The 22,390-nt window shown below is 41.0% G+C and overlaps 1 protein-coding gene across 4 annotated transcripts; it reads left to right on the forward strand.

Annotated features, from left to right (window-relative positions):
• Positions 1-21,920, forward strand: dgcr2 (DiGeorge syndrome critical region gene 2). Of its 4 annotated transcripts, none has more exons than XM_063478573.1 (11): positions 1-392; positions 7,269-7,301; positions 10,019-10,141; positions 15,238-15,315; positions 15,404-15,608; positions 15,865-15,941; positions 16,036-16,224; positions 16,316-16,519; positions 18,527-18,679; positions 19,312-19,548; positions 19,650-21,920. In XM_063478573.1, exons 1-11 carry the CDS (start codon positions 311-313, stop codon positions 19,880-19,882), a joined length of 1,614 nt encoding a protein of 537 aa, XP_063334643.1. In that variant the 5' UTR covers positions 1-310; the 3' UTR covers positions 19,883-21,920. The 4 variants fall into 4 exon arrangements, with proteins under 4 accessions (XP_063334643.1, XP_063334645.1, XP_063334644.1 ...); XM_063478574.1 differs by having other exon boundaries at positions 3-392; positions 16,036-16,218; XM_063478575.1 differs by lacking the exon at positions 7,269-7,301 and having other exon boundaries at positions 2-392.
• The last annotated feature ends 470 nt before the right edge of the window (positions 21,921-22,390 follow it).

Below are 22,390 nucleotides of genomic sequence, written 5' to 3' on the forward strand. Positions count from 1 at the left end.
GTGATGGGAGGCCGCGGCCATCTTGGATGAGAGTCGCTCGGCACCGAGCAGCGGGACGGGACGTTAACGGCAGAGCGGCTCAGCTAGCTAACGTTAGCCCCTCGGAAGCACGACCCTGGTCGCTGAGCGGTGCGACTATGCTTGTGCACACGCTGTTTTCTTCCCTCAGCTGCCGCTCCGACTGCGTGAAAATGGGCACAAATTGCGTTCAGCTTTTCGCAGTGTAGTTTCGGAGAGGGCGGCGGCGGTGCAGATCCTCGGAATATATCTTACATTTCTGGATAGAGGAGTTACTATGAATGGAGGATAAATGTTGCCGAAAGCTGACAGCAGCAGTTTCGTCCTCTTCTCTCTTCTCTTCGTCCTCACCTTAACGGACCCACCACGGGCAGGTAAATAGCCTCTCCGAGTTGTTTTTCTTGTGCATGTATTCCCCCCGGGCTCCACTAGAAAGTGGGAGAAACGGATTAGAGCTGGAGGCAGGGGGCGGCAGGTTCACCGGGGAGGCCTGCTCCACAAGCCGGGGACTCCGGTACTTTTTAACCCGTGTTCCTGCTGCTGCTGCTGCTGCTGCTGCTGGACAGCGGGGAGGACCCCTTTACTACTGCTGCTGGCACTCTTGTTATGTTTAATCTTTTAAAGTAATGCCCACCAGCTTGAAATCTCTAAACGAAATTATAATTTATTTCAACTGAAAATCAAGTAAGGCTGTGCGTTGTTGTCAAAATAAACAAGGTCGCTTCGAGTCAACCGTCTAGTTTTGACCTTTTGATACAGCTCATAATCATTTATTCACTTAATTGTGCTTACGCAAGGTGGAAACGATATCTTGGCTCAATCCAAAGCTTTGTAAACAATGTAGGTGTATTTAGGCTTCACTACATTCCAGGGTTGGTCTCCGCTTCCGCCGTGAAGCCTCAATTTGAAATGCATGTCAGAGATTCATGCTCCTGCATCATTAAACCTGTCTCACATCATAGAGCTGCAAGCTCAGGCACATCGCACTACACACCAGTGTGATGACTAAAACGATAAAGCTGTCTAAAGGAAACTTCTTAGTTGATGAATAGAGATTAAAGGGTAATGCGTCATATGTCTCTGTGGCAACATAAGCTCGTAAGCTAATACTCAGGGCTAGTGGTGCCACTATATGAATATAGTGGTCAAAAAACATCTGTATAGAAAAATTCAGTTTAACTTCATTTATTGGATGTTTTGTCTTATTTTGACAAAGTGCTTGCACTAAAAATCTGCAGCACATTAGTGCAGGGTGATGGTAAGGGAGTGTAGCCAGAAAAACACCTTTCTTAGATGATTATATATATTTTAGATTCCACAAAAGACGGGGATTGTGTGTTGCAAATCAGTTTTCTAAAGCTGAGTTTAGTTGATTTAAGTTTAAATACAATAAAAGGAAAATGTTTGTTAAATCAGGTAACACAGGCTTTTTGCCTTAACTACATGCGCCCTGATCAATATCAAATGTCACTGCCAAAAGCTCATTTTGAGCTAAAGGAACCCTGATTTATGTCTGTTATTAACATCATGGCAGTATTTATGTTTTAAATATCATGGCACTCCTGCACAGGACACACTGTAACATTTGAAAAGGAAAAAGAAACAATCAAATCCCTAAACAAAGAAATGCATTTTTTTTTTTAAACTACTCTCCATTTTAACACAATATTGTTTCATATCTGTAAAAACCACCCAAAGTAAGAGATTATCAACTGATGTTTAGGAACAACCACTTTGACTTGTGTGTATTGTGTTGAAGAGATGCCCACTTAACAAGAACTAGTGCTGGGCTATACTTTTGTGTAATATCATTTTGAACCCGAAGATGGTTTAGTGAGTCAGTGTAACCTTTAATGAGGCTTTTTATAATTGCAGCCTGGCACAAAGGAAACAGCAGTACCTAAAAAGAAATGCCAACAGTTACTTTCAGCTCTTGTCTGAAAGTACCTGAGCACATCCACTGGTAAAATGCTGCCCCCTGGTGACAGTGGATAATTATAAAATACACCTGGAAGGTCATAGAAATCCAAACGGGTAAAAAATTGTATTATTTGTCTCTGCTGTAAATGTGTTCTACTTTTGTTTCAAATGCAGAGCTTGTAAGGTGCTGTTTAGATGTCCATTTGAGCAGGGAAAGGCCAAATGCGTCTTGTGGTTTGCTTTAATCCCGGTCTTGTGATCCTGACATTCAGTTTAGACTATCAGTTCAGCCTCATGAATAAACACTTTATTGTCTGCCTCTATCCAAAGGAGAAACCTCCCGCCTAGAAAACAATTGGCACACCAAACAGGGCGTGCTTTTTATTGCCCGGTCGTGTCGAGGTTTGTTCCCTGGGCAAATGTTTATTTATATTAGGAGTTTCCAAAGAGTACAGTCATGATTTTCTTAAATGCTCAGGAGTGAATGCATCATCTTTTGTTTTTATAAGTTGGGCTGGCTTTTTTTGTCACTATTTCAACCATGACTTGGGCATTTGACTTGAGATCAAGACTGCGGGAGTATAACTCCAAATCTGAACGTACATGTAAATAATTGCTTAAGACTTCCTGTTGTGGAGACATTAACTTGGTATTGATGTAACCCGCTAAACCACATCATCCTCATACATTTTTAACACTTATAAAGGGCATACCTGCTTTCTACATTTGTTTCACAGCTGACTCCAGCAAACTCTCAAAGGTTCAGATTATGCATTTTCCAATGAGGCAGGCAACACTGAAGTGTCACACATTTTAAGGCAAATGTATGTGATCTGGATCATCTCAATTGGCCAGCTGAGTTTCACGTGCAAATAAGGCAAATCAGCAGGTTTCCTGCATTTGCAAGATGCATAACAATACACACTAGAAGCAGTATGTATGGTTAAGATAAAAGCAGAAATGCACATGACAGGCCCAGTGGTTAGCATGTGTCCTGTGGGTTACAGAGACTAGAGGTGAACCGAGCTGTTTGAGAGTGAAAAACTTCAGTGTGCGCTCTAAAAAAAGTCAAGAGGTTAAGCACAGCCAACAGCGTATAAAAGTGAACAGAGCTTGGTTGTTTTTGTGTAGTGTGACTGACACAACCATCAGCTTAAACTTGAGCTGCAGTCAGCTAATCTTTGGGCCTTGTCTGTGGGTCTGAGCAGCCGATTTGTGTTGCACTGTCGGCTGTTCAGCAGTCTGTTTTTCACAAAAAAATTGGCGGTGTTTCAACCTGTGCCATTTATCGTTTGAGGATTTTAAAAGGTAGACTTGAAGTACAGCCATGCAATAATACAGTGTTTATTGAAAGGTCACTGAGGCAAATGTTTGAAACATGACCTGCGGGCAAAACAACTCTGCGTACGTGTATTCTGGCAGCTAGCGAAAAGCAGTAAATGAGATAATATGGCGCTTGAGAGAACTCCTGAAATTTGACGTCAACACTGTCCAGACATGAGGCTAAGTTATGGTTTCCGTTTGGTTGTTTCGTGGGGTAAATAGTGTCTATACGGGTCAATTACTTCCTTCTGCAGGATTGCTGTAAGACAGCCCTCATCCCCTTTCACATTTCTGGCTGTAGAGCAAAACTTTTTCACTCTGACACTTCTCGTCCTGGTTTGCTGGGGACTGCTTTTGTAGAGGAATTGAAATAATATAGAAGTGACTCAAAGACTGATTTCATAAGGCGTCTTATAGCTAACATGGTGAATTGGTCTATAGAGATAATCCGTATTGCCCCTTTGACACTACTTACTTTGGAAATAGTGTTAACTTTTCCTAATAACATTGTAGCTTCCAGTCACACAGCTCTGTTTACCATTTTAAGTATTAAGTGTGTCTCACAGCTGAACTGACAGTGTTAGCAAAGGAAAGGTGCTTTACTTTGGTTAATTATCACAGGAAGCTGACCAGCAGTGCTTTCATGCACAAGGTGCAGATAAAAATATGGCTTGTTAATGTGAGAAGGTGCAATGAAAAAGAAATAAATGAATGTCCATACCCACACAGTGCTTTTAACGGCGAAGCTCAGTGCTGATATGAATCATCAGCGGCTGCAGATGATGCAGCGTGTGCACAAGGCCGGTTCACTGTGCCGTTACACTTGAGCGGGACCGAGCTGGGGCAGTCTCATAGTCTTTATTGTGCTTTCCTGTCGGTTATATAAGAGATGCAGAGGCTCACTTCGCTCAGGGTAACCAGTGTTTGCTGATTCTTTTGTCAACATGTTCAGATCATAAAATCCTGAAAAAAAGCCTCAGCAAGGGATGGTTTTTTTGGTGGGGGGGGGGGTTGCCCCTGTTGCCCCTGTTGCATTTAACTAAACTGAGATCTCTGATTTCCTGACCTTGTGTTTTCCCGCAGCAGTAACAAAGCAATAACTGCCTAATCATTGTTATTCTGATATATGAACAGGTTGGATATGCACAAGCCCTGATTTCAGCTTGTAATGTCTGATAACCTAAAGCAGACAGCTGCTGGCATCTTATTCTGATTCCAGTAGCATTTTTGGGTTTTCGAGCAGTACAGATACCAGATATGCACTGAAAGCATGAATACTGATGTGCACAGACAGTCATTATTCAAATGGAGCACAGATGCTTGTATTTTATAGTTCTGAGGGAGCACATATAAAGAGTCAGCCAGTAACAAGCTGGATTTGGCTTTGTTTGCTTCTTAGCCTTAGCAACAAGTCTTATTGCAATATTCATTAGTGGGAAATGTATGGGGAAAAATTTTTAAATTAAAATATTGTTCCCTGTCGGAGGATTTGTTACAATTATCTGGCAGCCTTGTAGGGAAGAGGAAAAAGCTCACATCCTTCTCTGATGAAAGTGTTTATTCAGCTACACACAGCAAGAGGCTTGGTTTCTTTAGTAAGTCTGCAAACATGTACATTATAAGGTAATTGGTTAATTCGTTTGTAATATATTTAATACACAGGAAAATGTTTCACAATAAAAGCCTGCACGTTTCAATAAACTGCATTGCTGGTGTTCACTGAAACACTAGGGATTTTGATTTGAAGCAGCTTTTATTGTGGCATATCAGAAGTTTTATTGGGCTGTGTTTTATTTATCTTTCTGTAAATAAAAAGCATGGAAAGTCAAGGTGTCCTCATGATCAAATTTCAGGGTCGCCACTTCCCACAATCCTTAGCTATAACAACCAACAAGTTTTTTCAAGTCTGTGCTAGTCAGTAAGACTCAAAATAGAAACCAGAACTGCTAATAAAAGTCTTCTTTGCTTCCTGCACATGTAGAATACTATATATCAGAAACTAGGGCCTCAAATTAGCATTTATAATGCAGGAAAATACCCAAAACAATTAAAAGCATTGCGCGGGTCCAGAATGGCTGGTCCAAATTGCTCCAAAGATGAATTGACATCCAATGTGGACAACATCTGATGTGCTTTCCTTCCATGTTTCTATGAGACTTAAAAGATGTGAAGTTGACAGAGTGCAGACATCTAAATCTACTTAAGACACCTAGGATCACACTCTAGAGGAAAAGGGATAATATTCAGAAACTTAATCACAAAGACAGGAAGTGCCTTCATCTGAACAGGGACTCAAACCAGTGACCTGCACGTTACTAATCGGTTATTCAGACCTCCAGTCTTGAGCTCACTCGGCTTATCCCCCCAACACAGCACGCTCAAACTGACCCTGATCCCTCCCAAAGTGTATAAATCCCCCCTGTGGAAGCATTTAAAGGGGAAATCCCCTCACTTTTGAAATATGATGGCCTGCAGTCATAATGTCATGACTTTAAGAGGGCAAATATGAGGGAATCTGAGCGAGGCTTCATTCAATGCACTGATTAAACCGGGGCATTAGATTTAAAAAATCGGACTCTAAAACAAGCCTGCTTCCAACTAAGGGCTGTCACCTTCTGCCCCTGTTTGATTAAACAAAGCTTTTTAACCCATTCGCCAACAATTATTCATCATAAACTTAAGGATGAATTATTATTAGCTCCCTCTAATGTGTTTAATCGTTAATGTCTTTAAAGTTATCTGTCATTTTGACACACATTCAGGTTTGATGATGCACTCACTCCCAGGAGACTGAGATGTGTCTGTAATGCACCTCAATCCACTTAGCATTAACCAAGAGGTGACATTTCTGTGTGAGACGGCTATTAGAATCAGAATCAGAAACTTTATTGTCATTGTCACCGGTACAACGAAATTACCGGTGACAATGTGCATCTCTTATATAACCGACAGGAAAGCAAAACACCCGTGGACTGTGTGATCTTATTAACCTTAAGGGTTATGGTTCAGTAGCACTGCTTCGATCTAACATTAGCTTTCCTAAGCTTAAACTAACAACTCTGCTGCAGTTTAACCCTCGGACAAACATTACACTAAAATATAGATGAACTGGTAGCTTTGTAATGTTTCCAAGAACAAATTGCAATGAATTCATCCCAGCCACAGTGTGGGTGTTTTTTCTTCATCCTGCTTCCCTATAAAATAGGGATGTATAGTCCAGTACTAGGAAAAAAGTTTTTAATGCTTAAATCATGGTGTAAAGCCCAGTGAGAAGTTCCCACAGTGTTGCTAGTTTCTAAGAAATCCTTGTGCAGTAAGGTTGCAGCAATCAGAACTAGGCTTTCTGGAAATCCGGTGGTGTTGTTGCCGTTGCTGGACTTTAATGCTTGTTGCAAAAGAACGGTAGCTAAATAGTTTGGCTATAAAAGTTGAAGTATGATGGTAAGAAAGTCGGACATCTGGGAAATAACTTTTATTTTGAAAATCTGACATCAAAACTAACTCTTATAACTAACTGACAGCTTTTATTTGGGAAATCTGATTTTTTTTTCTTTTCTTGTAATTGCTTGTTTATTTTGCACCACCTATAGTACAAATAAATAATACTTAACACTGAAGTCCAGTGTAGGTTGTGGTCACAGCTGTGTTGATTTTCAAAGCTGGAGGTCTGGTTTTAAATTAAATAAGCTTTTTTTTTTCTCCCTTCCTCTCTCTCTTCTAAGAAAAAAATAGCGTTGCTATATTTGTCAGGCAAGTGGGTGATGGAGCTCCTCTGCAGGTTTACATGACTACCTGTGTCCTCACAAACAAGAGGGTGGAGAGAACAGGTGACAGTAAGAAATAAAGAAAAAATCACGAGCGGCATAAACAGGATAAAAAAATTTAACTTTTTTTTTTTTTTTTTTTAATCGGACTGGATTAAATGAAATATATTTTTACATTTTTTTGAAAGACGACACACTGATATACAGGCTAGTCACTCTATTTTTTTTTTCTATTTGTTTCAGGTCCGCGGGTAGCTCTGGCAAGATTATTGTCAGGTAAGCACAGTATGTTTTGGGGTTCTTTTTTAAAAAATTGTAGTTTTTCTTATTAGTAGATCAAGCAGATTTTCAATATAAGAGTCGCCCTGTATTAAACTAAAAGTCCTTTTAAAGCAGTCAAATTTATATTTTAATAATAAACCAGGTGGGCTAAAATAGATTTTAGTTAATGGGCTTCATGTATCACAGTCTGATCTCTAATGGGCAGGACTGTTAAATCTATTGTTGAAAATAACACCCTGTATTAAGGAAAGGAACTTCAATTTCAGTTTTTATTTTCATTCACTCTGTCCAGCCCCATCTCGTAGCAAAATGTTCAATAGTCAAGAAAAACAGTTTATTTGTTCACATTTGTGTACAGAAACACACTGTATTTCAGCGAGGAAATATATGTAATCTATGCAGGCATGTTGTCCTTATCCTGGCAACCAAGAAAATTTGTTGTTGTTTTTAAAAAAAAAAAAAAAAAAAAAAAAAAAAAAAAAGTGACACCCACGATCTTTTTGCCTTAGCCTGAAAGAAGTAGGTTTTCATTCCTAACCAAGTCATTTAAGTAACCCCTAACCAAATAGATTCAAGTTATAAATAATAAAGAATTTTAAAATTTACAGAGTGTGAGTCTAAAAAGTTGTCATGTTTAGGGCTTGAACTGCGTTTTAATATTGACTTTTTTGTCCTTTGATGGTGGAAAGGGTTCATTTTCTGTAGCTGGATAATCTGATCACAAATCATGTTCAGGGACACAAAAATAAAGATTCTAAACACCACAGTGTGTCCTAGGAATGAATACAATACCAACTCTTCTCTGTGATTTTCACATAGTGCAAAGCTGTCCAGTGGGCCAGATTGGACTCTGTGGTGGGTCCGTAGCGGGCCATATGTTTGACACCTCGGAGTCCTTTACTACAGCGAAGTATTAGGGAATTAGCAACTTCAGGTTTAATCCCGAGTTTTCAGCATGACAAAAATGTTCCACTTCTTACTGGAGTGCATCGCCAACTTTTCGCTGCAGGTTATTATTGAGATAAGAGTTCAGCGTGTAAAAATCCGATGTCTGCATCTCTCTTCCTGGAAGTTTCAGACTTGTTGGTTCTCATAAGAGCAGACCGCCTTAAGTCTTTCCCAGGAAAACATTACAGAGACATGCAGATTCTTAGAAGCAGTTTCATTTTTTTCTGTTGGGTTCAAGCAAATTTAAAACAAATGTATTATTGTATAAGCCATTAGAAGTAAAATATGATCCTCTAGTTATATAATAATAACACTTAGCAGGAAGTACAACGAACCTTTTTACTGGTTTGGAAACTTTTTTTTTTATATTTGTCTGTCTCTTTAACACAACCAGGGCTACAGATGAAATAATCATCTAAAATTGTCTATATTCAATTTTTTTTTTTTAAGTCACACATCTTCTGTGTCTTAATAACAGAGCTGCTATAAGTCTATTACCTTAACAGAGGTCTAACAGATGGCCTTTTTACCTTCTCTTCTCTTTAAATTTACTTTTTAGCACTTTTTCCAACCTTGCACACACATCAGTGCTTTTCCTGTCTCACACACACTCACACACTGCTGATTTTTTTGCTTGCAGTGTTTTAGTTTAATGTGCAAACCTGTCGATGTTTGTGATTTTTGTCTTTTCCTGACTTAAAATGGGACTTTAGGTGGACACCTAAGCATGGCTGGGCTGCATTTAATAAAATCAAAGAGTCTGAGTTTTGTCAATTAACAGAAGTATATGTACTTTCATATGACAGCTTAAGTAAAGGCAAGCGATATCCCGGGTATGTTGAACTTACCCTTTTCTATAACAATCTAAAAACAAGCAAATAGTGATAAGTTATTGATCTGATGATCAGTAATGTTGACACTGCCCACTGAGCTGTTTAACTGCATCAGGAAAGCTCAGTTTATTTCATAGGCCGCTAAACAGACAGAACATAAAAGTTCAGTATTGTCTGCTGTGTGCCTTAGGCTTCTTCTTGAGTTGCTGTCATCATTGAACTGCTTGCAGGAGTACTGTTTTATCCTCAGCGCTCTAATGTTACTGAATATCATGAAATACTCTTAGCAGCAGATTCTATTAATGTCAGGCTATAAACATAACGCAGTGGCTTGCAGACATGATGAAATGGCTCAGCAGATTATCTTCCTCCTTACAGTTGATCGACATCTCTGATAAAGTTTAAGAAATCCAAACATACACGATCGCTAGCGGCTGTGGCTTTTTCCGCTCCTTGCTTAATAATTAGTGATGGACAGTCACGATCACAGGAAGCACAGTTGATTGAATTTTAATTCAGTTACAGTTTTGTCTTCCACTCATTTATTAACATAATAACGTTGTGTGTTTTCCAATAATGCTCTTGTTTGGCCATAAAGTGCATCCCTTTCCTTTGCATTTGGCCTGTTGTGTTTTTTTGTTGTTGTTGTTTTTGTTTTGAGCATGTAAGCAGTTGTGTTAAATCATCCCAATGTCAATACTCACAAAGTAATGGTGATGATGATTTTTGCCGTGATCAAGCAGCTCTAATTGTGCATTACCCATTCGCCATCTCAGACATCTTATTTTATTAACTGCCTTGAAAGCTCACACGGCGCCATTCAGACTGCTGCACTCTGAGTTTAAATGGTTTTCTCTTCTTAGGAAAAAGGCCTTGGTTATGTGCAGGTTTAACCACATAAACCCTCTTTTTTTTTTGTGTGTATTTCAGAGCAGCGCTGCAGCCCCGGGCAGTTTGCCTGCCGCAGTGGGAAGATGCAGTGTATCCCGATGTCCTGGCAGTGTGACGGCTGGACAGCGTGTGAGGACAAGAGTGACGAGATGGACTGTCCCCGTGAGTACGGCTCACTTAAGCCCTTTCACACCCAGTCTGTTACCTAACACCCATAACATGATTGATTTTCAGAAAGACTAGCAACACCCAGAACCTTTTAGAACCTTTTCACGCTTGGATGATCAGACCACAGCTGAGCAGCTCTGAATACAGGTGTGGAGGATGTAGTGCAATCTAATCAAGCCAAACTGAGAGACGTTGAGGTGAATATATGCACAGATTTAGTATGCAGGGTAAATGGAAATTTTCTGCAGGTGATCAGCCATCAGTGCCTCAGTTTGTAAACAAAGACGCTGCTAGTCCATGTCATTAATGAGCAGTGCCATCTACAGAAGAGTAGCAGAGTTGATTGAGTGAGTGTGTATTAAGGAATATGATGGAGTAAAAGAACAGGATGAACAGGACATGTGCTTTCTCTTTGAAAGAGCATGGCAGCTCAGATCAATGAGAGGCAGCTGAAGGAAAATCAATATGTTTTTGTTTTCTGGGTAATCTCCTTCCATCTAAACCGGTTATCCAGCTCATGGTTGTAGGGAGGCTGGAGTTATCCCCCCTATCCCACCTGGCTACACCCTGGACAGGTCGCCAGTACGCCAGACCTGTGCAGGGAAGCTTTGTAGAGCCCACAGCTTGCACTTACTCTTGTGCTGGTGCATTACATGTTAATTACAGTGTGGTCGTGTCCTGGTGTTTTCCATGCGATGCCAGGCAATGTCAATGCTTTGTTGTGGTCAGTGTTCTTCGGGGGCTTGAAGGGACTTTTTCCATTTCTTTGTACACTCCCTCGTGTTCATTCTGATAGTTTCAACAATCTCTCTCCAGGAATTTGCTGATATTTGTGAGTTCTAATATTGATTATTATTCTTTACATTAAGGCAATGATTTTATGCTCTCACTGATAAATTTGAAAAACTGAACCAAAAAGTAGCCAGACATACACAGGAATAATTGACCAATCAGAGTAGTTGTGGGCTGCATTAACCCAATGTGTGGTTACATTTCTAGGGAAGTGCATGTAAGGCTAATGCGTTGAGTTTTGACATAGTTAGGTTGTAGATTTCCTGCTAAAGCGTAATCCCACAGGAACACGGATACATAGCAATTCGCACACCACCCATGAACATGCTTTTGCACTACAGGAGACCGTTGGAATACTAACTGGGTCTGAACTGGATGAAGCCAGAATTTCTGTTTCTTTCTTTTCTTGTTCAGAAAAATCAGGGCCAGCTGATCATGGCCCCATGTCAGTGTTTTTTTTCACAGTGCTATTTTTGACACTGAGCATTCACACGTTTGGTGTTCAGTATATATATGTATATATGTTACTCAGCAAGTTCGGAAGTGGAAAATTAGGAATTACATGTCACTTGGGTGAATATCGGTAGTATTGAGGGCCAGAAATATGCGGCGCTCAGCCTTAAGTTATTCTACTTTGAACACATGCCATCTCTCCTTCTCATTCCAGATAACTGAGTTAAATTGAGCACAGTTGGCAGTAAAATCACCTGCCTTTAGCATTAGTAGATCAGGTTTTATGACTTTTAAATACCTGCGTCGACTCCTTTCAGTGCACCTCTTCAACAGATACTGACAATAGCTTTGTTTTTATCACAGAGGTTTTTCCTTCCAAACGTAAAAAAGTAAATCTTGGCCCTCGCGTCCCTGTCTGAACTGCAACATGGCATAGTTGCATTTAATACAATAACCACCCACATAAACAGTCCGGTCTCGCTAATTTGCTTTTGCTCAGCAGCTCAGATGTGGTTTTGTAGTCCTCATAGTCCCTCACAGTGAGTCCGCTCTATTGACAGCGTCAGATGGCAGGGGGAGGAAGGGTTAAAGGCTGAGTGGCTGCACATGTGTCTCTGTTTTTGTTTACTGCTGGTTCATCTGTCCTACACTGCATAGATGTCACTAAGCCTTTGACCGAAATCCTATTGTTCTCCGCTTAAATCTAGAAAGACCTTATCCCGAGATCTCTAACAGCATAACAGGAGTTATTGAAAGGATTGAGTGCAGCATGTGACCTCCATACAGCAGCCGTGCACGCTCCGAGTTAACGCTCCATGCCGGCAATGCTGTTAAACGATTAAGGGTTCACACTGAAGTCTATTCATTCTGCAGTAAAACCACATTTTTAACAGAACAGCTTAAGAAGTTTAGAAGTAATTTCCTTCTGCTTTTTTTTCTTTCTGTTTATTCAGCAGTAAAACTGGACAAATTCATATATCTGATAGTCTGTGTGTTTAGACGGACAACTGCTGACCTTTTGTTTTTTTTAAGTGTGAGCTTACTGAGAAATGCAAGCCTTACTCAAGTCACAGCAAGGGCTTATTGTCACGTTAATCAGCGGCTTGCTGGAGAGTCTTTGTTCTTGTTAGGGCACTTGTCTTTTTTAATAACACTGAAAGGTGAAGCAATCCTTCAGTCTTATAATAACAGCAGAGTGACCAATGCAAGAAGAAACGTCTCAACTTTTCAGTTGAGAAACTGAAAAGTGGAAAATACTCAGCTGAAGGCCAGTCACTGTATGCAGTGAAAACTGTGGCTACAGATTGTTGTCATTAGAGATGGACCGATTCGATATTATGTATCGGTATTGGTCCGATACTGACCTAAATTACTGGATCGGATATCGGAGAGAAATAAAAAATGCAATCCGATCCATTAAATATCACGAAAGCATCTCACAAAACTTGCGACATTGTGTAACTTAGCACGTCAGAGCAGTATGCGTCATGTGATAGAGCGGCTGTGGCGTGCAAGACCTGTCGGCGGTCTGGTTGAGCATTTGGAGCCTCGCTACCAAACCGGCATTTCATCTCCGAGAAAGTTATCCCAGAGAGAAGTAAAGCAAGTGTGTAAGTTCATCTCTGAATGTTTGTAAAGCATCCCCACGTTAAGCTTAACAACCGATATATGGAGCGACTGCCTCTTCTCTCTCCCTCCCTCTCCTGTTGCTACTTCAATCATGAAACTGATCAATGATCAGCTGATCGGCTTTTCTGTCGCGACTCCGTCTCTCTTGTTAGTTTATCGCCCACTTTGCACCAGAAAGAGGAAACCAGCGGCTAAACAACAGCAGCACGTTTAAGCTTGATAAGCTGTTGTTAAAATGTATTTAATATTACTTTCTACACCAGGATCCTTTTCTATGTAGCTGATGGCTGGTAACTGTGCAGGGGCGGGTCTAGCAAAGTTATGCAGGGGGGCAGGTAGGGCATTAACAGGGAAAAGGGAGGTACAAAGAAATACTTTTCTTTCTTATTCTCATTTAAAATGTCTAGCTTTTAATAAATAATTATCTGAATCTTACATCCAAAGTTTTCATCTGATGTAAAATGTATAGAAGTCCATTACTGTACATAGTAACTATTAAGTCTAATACACACCCTAGTAAGCTATAGTACTTTTTCCTTTGGGAAGGTACCATCTGTGCAGTCTGCAATTCTGTTGAAGAAAGATGTTGAATCTCTTTAATTATTGTGGAAAAATAAATAATTTATTGTGCTTTTTTTTTTTTTTTTACATGAGCATTAAATTAAAGTTGATTACCTCGGTTAAGCATCACGAGGCGGAGGGTGGGGGGTTGTTCCCTATTTTTTTTTGCTGGGAGTTTGCAACCCTATTAGTTAGGTTGCTTAATATTTCTGCTAAGTACTCTTTAAAACACCAGAATAGGGAGGATAGTGCAGGTTTAAGTTTATTAGATTGATCAGTGTTGCTGAACTATGAAATATTTTGGATGCAGTGTATTTTTTTGCATACAAGTATAACAGAATAGCTTTAGTGTTTTGTTTTGTTTTTTAAACTTGAGTATGAGCTTATACAAAATGCAACAAGATATAAAAAAAAAAAAGAAGAAGTTTTATTGATTAAAAAATACACTATATTGGATTCATATCGGTATCGGCAGATATCCAAATTTATGATATCGGTATCGGACATAAAAAAGTGGTATCGTGCCATCTCTAGTTGTCATGAATCTCAGTGCAAAATCAAAATAAATGCTGTTATAAATGTAAACAAAGTGTATGCTCCTCAAATTTGGTGGTGTTTTTTCAGTAAAGTTCTTCAGTATTTGCTCTTTTTATAGCCTGCAGTTCCTTCCTTTTTGAAGCATCAGTCAAAACAAAATCTCATTGAGTCATGTAACAGAGAAATAGTCTATTTTATCTGCTACCCATTACTCCCTTCAGGGGTCGCCATTGTCTCACACCAGCCTGTCCTCTTTTCTACATCACCACATCCATGAACCTCCTCTGAGGTCGTCCTCTCTTCCTGCCTGCCTGCTCCAAATCCAGCATCCATTGTCCAATATAGCCACCATCACAAAAAGCAACACACCTCTGGTTGTTGTGCCAGAGGTGTTTTGCTAACAGGGAAGTTGCAGAGGGCCCTCTGGTGGACAGATTATGCAGCATCAACACAGAAAAGCGGTTGAAGGCTGTTTCTCTTGTCTTTTTACATTTTAAATGCTCATTTATCAGCTGTTATAAATGCCAATATCGGTAAACACCTATTATCTGCTGATATATCATATGTGCTCTAAAATCTCCAAGCATATTTCCGGTTTTTAAATCTGATCTTTTTCTTCTAGTTTATACTAAGAAAAAGTAGTAAAGATGCCACAATTGAGACAGTGTGTTTTCTTTATAGTTTGTAACATACCTACGTACTTTATTTTCTTACTAGCTAGTCAAAGAGTAGCAAGAGATCCATCACATTAACAATTACACTTTGTCATTAAAAAGTGTATATTATATAGTGTTGCACATAGACGGTACTGGGGTGCTTCCCTCAGTCTAGATTTTAATCTCTGTGAACTTCTGATAAAACATAGATGGTGCAATCTGCACGGTCAGCAAAGCATTGCTTCTGCTTTCATATTCCTCAGATTAGTATCAGCCTCAGTATATATTTTAATTTCACTGATGTGTGGTGGTTTTGACTTCTAAATATTATCGCGGGCTGTTAACAATTATCCTACACACTGAAAACACCATCTGTTGTTCTCAGTTACATTTATTATGGCAGAACGTACAAACAAGTCCACTTTTTTAACCTTTTTTTCTTCATTTGTGCTGTTATAAAAGAGGAGAGGTTTCGTTATGGCAGCGGGTACGACCAGGTGGAAGACGTCATCGGTGTGGCTCAGCCGGTGCGCTTCAACAGTAAGCGTCTCACTTTTCTCTCAGCAGGTTTATTTGAATCGAATCTGCATGGCGATCCTGTGCTCACTCTTGTCTTCTCTGTCTGCAGAGAAATGCCCCAGCGGGTGGCATCACTACGAGAAAACAGCGAGCTGCTACAAAGTGTACCTGAAGAACGAGAACTACTGGCAGGCCGTGGATACGTGTCAGAAAGTCAACGGCTCATTGGCCACGTTTGTGACCAATGAGGAGCTGCAGTTCATACTGAAGATCGAGGTGGACTTTGACGATAAAGTGTGCAGAGACCAGTGCAAGTGAGTTTTCTTTATTGACACAGAAATAAGCTGTCAGGTTTCAGTTCCTGAACAGAGATCTCATTTCAGTCTTTAAACTTCTGCTTTAATTCTGATTTGTTTTTGTTTTTTTAATAAGGAAGATATTGCAGTGAAGTGTGTGTGCTTGTTGTTTTAGATGTTACGCTGCTCTGTAGCTGGTTGCAGGACATCTAGTGGCTGGTAGTAGCTAATGCGTAATCACTAGACATGGTGTAAGTGGTGTTGTTTGTTTCAGATTTTGGGTGGGTTACCAGTATGTGATCACCAATCAGAGCCACTCCTTGGATGGCCGCTGGGAAGTAGCATACAAAGGTATAAAAGATTCAGCTTTGTGAAGTACCTACATGTGCTGTTTGTCTTCTGTAATTTATTTGAATGCTTTAATGTGTGAATTGTTTGTGTTCAGGCTCTATGCAGGTGTTTTTGCCTCCTGAGGGTCTGAAAGACTTGGGGGAGGCCTCCGCCACCCAAGACAATGTCTTCTGTGCGCAGCTGCAGCGCTTTCAGTACAAAAGCATGAACGAGCGAGGCCTGCACAGCTGGCACGCTGAGAACTGCTACAAGAAGTTTCCGTTTCTGTGCAAGAGGAGTATGGGTTAATTTTCTGTTTGTTATCAAAAATGTGTCAGTTATTTGCTCCGCTGGGGCCATGTGTTTATTTTGATCTTACATTCTCTGTGCCACAGGGCAAACGTGCGTGGATATAAAAGACAATGTCGTAAACGAGGGCTACTACTTCACCCCCAAGGGAGACGACCCGTGTCTCAGCTGCACGTGTCATGACGGCGAGCCTGAGATGTGCGTTGCCGCGCTGTGTGAGCGGCCACAAGGCTGCCAGCACTTCCGCAAGGATCCCAAAGAGTGCTGCAAGTTCACCTGCCTCGATCCAGGTACTACCACCGCATCCGAACACATCCCACTGGTTACAAACCACCATCAGTGTGTAATGATCATCAGTGATTAGAAGCCTTCCAGTGCTCGTAGTCCTATAAGATGTTATTCTGCGTCACGATTCGTCACCTACACATTTTTACACTGTTTGATATTCAGTATATTAAATTAAATGAGTCGGGAGGATTCAGATTAGCCTCATTTACAGTGGCTTGCAAAAGTATTCGGCCCCCTTGAACTTTCCCGCATTTTGTCACATTACAGCCACAAACATGAATCAATTTTATTGGAATTCCACATGAAAGACCAATACAAAGTGGTGTACACGTGAGAAGTGGAACGAAAATCATACATGATTCCAAACATTTTTTTACAAATAAATAACTGCAAAGTGGGGTGTACGTAATTATTCAGCCCCCTTTGGTCTGAGTGCAGTCAGTTGCCCATAGACATTGCCTGATGAGTGCTAATGACTAAATAGAGTGCACCTGTGTGTAATCTAATGTCAGTACAAATACAGCTGCTCTGTGACGGCTTCAGAGGTTGTCTAAGAGAATATTGGGAGCAACAACACCATGAAGTCCAAAGAACACACCAGACAAGTCAGGGATAAAGTTATTGAGAAATTTAAAGCAGGCTTAGGCTACAAAAAGCCTTGAACATCCCACGGAGCACTGTTCAAGCGATCATTCAGAAATGGAAGGAGTATGGCACAACTGTAAACCTACCAAGACAAGGCCGTCCACCTAAACTCACAGGCCGAACAAGGAGAGCGCTGATCAGAAATGCAGCCAAGAGGCCCATGGTGACTCTGGACGAGCTGCAGAGATCTACAGCTCAGGTGGGGGAATCTGTCCATAGGACAACTATTAGTCGAGCACTGCACAAAGTTGGCCTTTATGGAAGAGTGGCAAGAAGAAAGCCATTGTTAACAGAAAACCATAAGAAGTCCCGTTTGCAGTTTGCCACAAGCCATGTGGGGGACACAGCAAACATGTGGAAGAAGGTGCTCTGGTCAGATGAGACCAAAATGGAACTTTTTGGCCAAAATGCAAAACGCTATGTGTGGCAGAAAACTAACACTGCACATCACTCTGAACACACCATCCCCACTGTCAAATATGGTGGTGGCAGCATCATGGTCTGGGGGTGCTTCTCTTCAGCAGGGACAGGGAAGCTGGTCAGAGTTGATGGGAAGATGGATGGAGCCAAATACAGGCAATCTTGGAAGAAAACCTCTTGGAGTCTGCAAAAGACTTGAGACTGGGGCGGAGGTTCACCTTCCAGCAGGATAAACAAACCCTAAACATGAAGCCAGAGCAACAATGGAATGGTTTAAAACAAAACATATCCATGTGTTAGAAAGGCCCAGTCAAAGTCCAGATCTAAATCCAATCCAGAATCTGTGGCAAGATCTGAGAACTGCTGTTCACAAACGCTGTCCATCTAATCTGGCTGAGCTGGAGCTGTTTTGCAAAGAAGAATGGGCAAGAATTTCAGTCTGTAGATGTGCAAAGCTGGTAGAGACATACCCTAAAAGACTGGCAGCTGTAATTGCAGCAAAAGGTGGTTCTACAAAGTATTGACTCAGGGGGCTGGATAATTACGCACACCCCACTTTTCAGTTATTTATTTGTAAAACATGTTTGGAATCATGTATGATTTTCGTTCCACTTCTCACGTGTACACCACTTTGTATTGGTCTTTCACGTGGAATTCCAATAAAATTGATTCATGTTTGTGGCTGTAATGTGACAAAATGTGGAAAAGTTCAAGGGGGCCGAATACTTTTGCAAGCCACTGTATATAAACAATTAGCTTCTGCTTCTCTTCTAAATAGTGCTGCAAGGAAAAGATGTGAAAGTGTTTAATGTGCAAATTGTGTCACATTCACACATAAACGGTGCAGAATTTCCTTCGAAGCTCAGCAAAAGAGAGTTTTTAACTAAGTACGTTTGCAAGGACATATCCTGATTTGATTAGATTTTTCCCGTCTTCTCCCTCAGATGGGAATAGTCTGTTTGACTCAATGGCCAGCGGGATGAGGCTGATCGTCAGCTGCATCTCGTCCTTCCTTATCCTCTCTCTGCTGCTCTTCATGGTACACAGACTCCGTCAGAGAAGACGTGAACGCATCGAAACGCTGATTGGAGGAAACTGTGAGTAAAGTGTTGCAGCACTGAGATCCAAAGTTTACACCTGTGGTCACTTTTTAATCTTTGTCTGTATGAGGAACGATTTAAAATACTGAGATAAAAATCTTCCTTTCTAAAAATGAAAACTCATAAGGATGGCAAAAACGGCAACAAACAACAGTAAATAAATAAATAAAATAAATGTTGAAATTAATTCTAAATATTGATATTTATGTTTTAAGCTACTTATTTTTATTAATTCATTTAATTTTCCCTCTAGTTTTATGCTTTATACATGTAAAATGTATTTGTTTGGGTTTTTTTGGTTTTTTTCTTTATTTCTATTTTACATTTATTTAATTTTTCTGCATCTTCATACAAATGAGGGTAACAACAGTCTCGGCTGTTGCTGCAGTCACATTGGGGAAATTGGTTGTTGGAGATGGCAGCACAAAGTTTTTGTGACAATTACAATCTTGTTGTTTTTGAAGTGGTTGCTTTGGAAACGGAGACCAGATCTGCGACCACTCTCAGTCAGTCGCCATCTTCAAAGCATCTTAAGTGCGATAAAACAGCAATAAGACAGAGATGGTCTGAATAATCCAAAAAGCTCACTTTAAATGCACCTTAAACTTTAAACTCTGCTTTAATCTCAGTGCACCACTTTAACCTTGGAAGACGAGTCCCAGGCTTTGACTACGGCCCGGACGCCTTCGGCACTGGTCTCACTCCCCTGCATCTGTCCGATGATGGGGAGGGAGGCGCTTTTCATTTCCAAGAGCCTCCTCCGCCTTATGCAGCCTACAAATACCCCGACATCCAGCATCCTGACGACCCCCCTCCTCCATACGAAGCCTCCATAAACCCAGACAGCCTCCTCTACGTGGACCTCGGTAGGCGCACATCCTTTTCTCTTGTTCTTTACAAACATCGTCATGTGCGGAGTGATAAACGCTCTCGTTTCCCACTTCTCTGCCTGTGTCTGTATCTTCAGGGCATGGCGGGGTTTCCATCGTGCCGAGCCAGATGAACGCCATGGGTGACGGGCTCCAGGCCAATATTCCCAACGCGACAGGCCCGGTGCCAGACTCCGCGCCATCCTGTCAGGAGAGGGAGGACTCCATAGACAGCAGCACCCTCCTGGTGGGGCCCGACACACCGACAGATGGCCACGCCCCCGCCTCCATGCCTGCAGACTGCGCCTCCTCCCTCAGCACCGTGGTATAAGACCGTGGGCAGACACCTGCACGTTACCCACAGTCGGAGGAGGGTTCGTAGATGTTTTCCGCACCAGGAGCACAAAATGCTGACTGCAGAGAGGACAGTTACAGTTTGTACAGACTCATCAGAGTGTTTTTGTTTTGTTTTGTTTGTTTGTTTTTTTTTAAAGACGATGACATCTGAAGGAGCAAAGAGACGAAAACTCTACATCCAGGCCGAGAAGGCCACACTTCTGCTTTTAGCCCAGACTGAGAAAAGCTTTTCAAACATCTCAAAACGGGCCTGTTGGTCATAAGAAAACAAAGCCCCTGGTGTAAATACACCCTTAGGTCAGATTTGTAACAGCACGAGGAAAAATAACCGCATACGGACAGAAGAGCCAACTTTTGTTTCTGTTTGCGGCATACTTTCAAACACATACGTATCAATCAGTGTTCAGGCTACGATAACTTTCTCATCCACCCCACAGTCTGTCGCAGCGCGTACAGAAACTGTCCCCTGGCGTTTATTAGTCTGACACACGAAGCTGTCTTCCAGGTTTTTAGAGCAAGTTTGCAGAAAAACATGTTTTGTAACTGAGAGGTTCAACCTCGCAAGGTACGGCTAAATTTCCTGCTGTGGGGTTTTTATCGGGCGAAGCTGACATGTGGCGTCGTAGTGTCAAAGGATGTTGTGCTCTTTCTTTTTTTTTTTTTTCTTTTTCTTTTTTCTTTTTTTTTGATAATAATTTATGGCTGCAGGTCGTTACCTTGATTGTTTAATTGTGGGATAGATATAGGCTGATTTTCTTTCCCTGTCCATCAACAAAGCGACAAAGGCTTTATGAGCGTATATGTAAAGATCAAATTTGAAAAACCAAAAAAAAAATAAAATCGTTTATATGAGATAAATGCTCCAATCATTAAGTCGTATAATCATCCAGATGGTCCCAGAGTTGCTTCTGTTTCATCACCAACGCTTTCCAGGATAATTCTGCATTTTCTTGGTGATTTAATTCCTCCCTCGGTTGGATCAGGCGCGTTTCTGTGCTATTCTTCGTGCAGTTGCAACTCCGTTACTGAGGTTTGTCTTCAGTTAGTGATGGGATGTCACCAACTGCAGTGGCGGGATTTTTTTTTCTTTTTTTTAATGTGTCAGTGATGAGGGTCTGTATACTTGGGGAGAATTACGGTGTCAATCATCAGAGGAATAATCGTCTGCAGATCAGAGCTGACCCACAACCACCAGCATCCAAGCCGCTCATGATCTGCCTCGAGGAGGGAAAAACGGCTTAAACATGTCAGACTGTGCACATCTGTATAACTTATGTTTGAATGTATTGTATGTAAAAAGAAGTTGTTTTTTGGGGGGGTTTTTTTTGCTTGTTTTTCCTTCTTTTCTTTTTTTTTTTTGTTTAAACTACCCCCCCCCCCCCTCTTTTTTTTTTTTCTTTACTTTGACAATCCACAGTGGATTATCCAAGAAACAAAATCATGTTCACAGAAATTGTGGAAAAGTGTTCATGTGTGTTTAGGAAATGATGTATTCAGTTTGATTTTTCTTATTATGTTTTTTTTTTTTTTTTCTTATTTTAAATCAAGTTTCTTTTTCTTTTTTTGCGTTTTCGACCTGTGGTGCATGTTTTTAATCTTTTGGCATGCTGAGAGATTTTTAGTTTTTGTTCTTTTTGATTTGGACAAAAACGTTTTATGCTCAACCGTGTGTCCTGTACAGTAGGCTCAAAAGACTCCTGCATATAGTTTAATATCCCCGTATGCATCCAAAACGTGCCCACCACAACCCATCCGGCTGCATTTACACTGTAGTTTCTGTGCTAGAAGGTGGTGTTGATGGTGGCGTGAGAGCTCGTTTTTTGGTTTTGGAGGGGGAGCGGGGTTTGAAATGTTTTATGTACAATACAGCAGATGCTACATTTCATTGTTGTTTATTTCATAGCCTTTACCATTTAAAAAAGAAATGCTTAATTTGCAGGGGAGCTTGTGTTTTTTTCTGAGGTAGATGTACATCTAATCAAATGCCAAATAAATTGCACCATGAAGGACGAGCTTGTGCGTCAGTGGCTCTGAACACATGCTGAACTTTACGTTGAACCTCGCTACATCGTGACATTTAGCTGGTCTGCGAGGCTTTGAGGAGGAAATTCCTTCACCTGCAGTCACCAAATGTCAAATTAGATTAAGGTGGGATGCAGGGAAATCCCCCCCGCCTCCTCGCACCAGTGTCCGATCCACGGCAATGAAAAGATTCTCATAATTTAAAGAAAGCGGATATAGTGCACCTCGCGGTGACTCACAAGGGGGCAGGCGGAGAGGATAGAGTGATACCCAGCCGAGAAGCACCGTCGGAGAAAAGAGGCTTTGTTCATGCAGGCTGAGTAGTGACGGAGTCGCACAATCTATTCCTGGATGGGAAACACTTAACACTGAGCTGTTAGGAGAGGAAGTGTAACATCACTTAAAAACATGCGTTTAAGTGTAAAATTAGGTGTTAATTTGAGGGGTTTTAACTGGATTC

This window comes from Pelmatolapia mariae, linkage group LG7, assembly GCF_036321145.2.
Source record: "Pelmatolapia mariae isolate MD_Pm_ZW linkage group LG7, Pm_UMD_F_2, whole genome shotgun sequence".
Taxonomy (NCBI): Eukaryota; Metazoa; Chordata; class Actinopteri; order Cichliformes; family Cichlidae; genus Pelmatolapia; species Pelmatolapia mariae.

What these genes read in the sequence shown, in the direction of transcription:
- dgcr2 (XM_063478573.1), top strand. Translation starts at nt 311, where the DNA reads ATGTTGCCGAAAGCTGACAGCAGCAGTTTCGTCCTCTTCTCTCTTCTC. An exon ending in GTTCACCTGCCTCGATCCAG is followed by an intron (nt 16,520 to 18,526) that starts GTACTACCACCG and finishes CTTCTCCCTCAG; the next exon opens with ATGGGAATAGTCTGTTTGAC. An exon ending in AACGCTGATTGGAGGAAACT is followed by an intron (nt 18,680 to 19,311) that starts GTGAGTAAAGTG and finishes CTTTAATCTCAG; the next exon opens with TGCACCACTTTAACCTTGGA.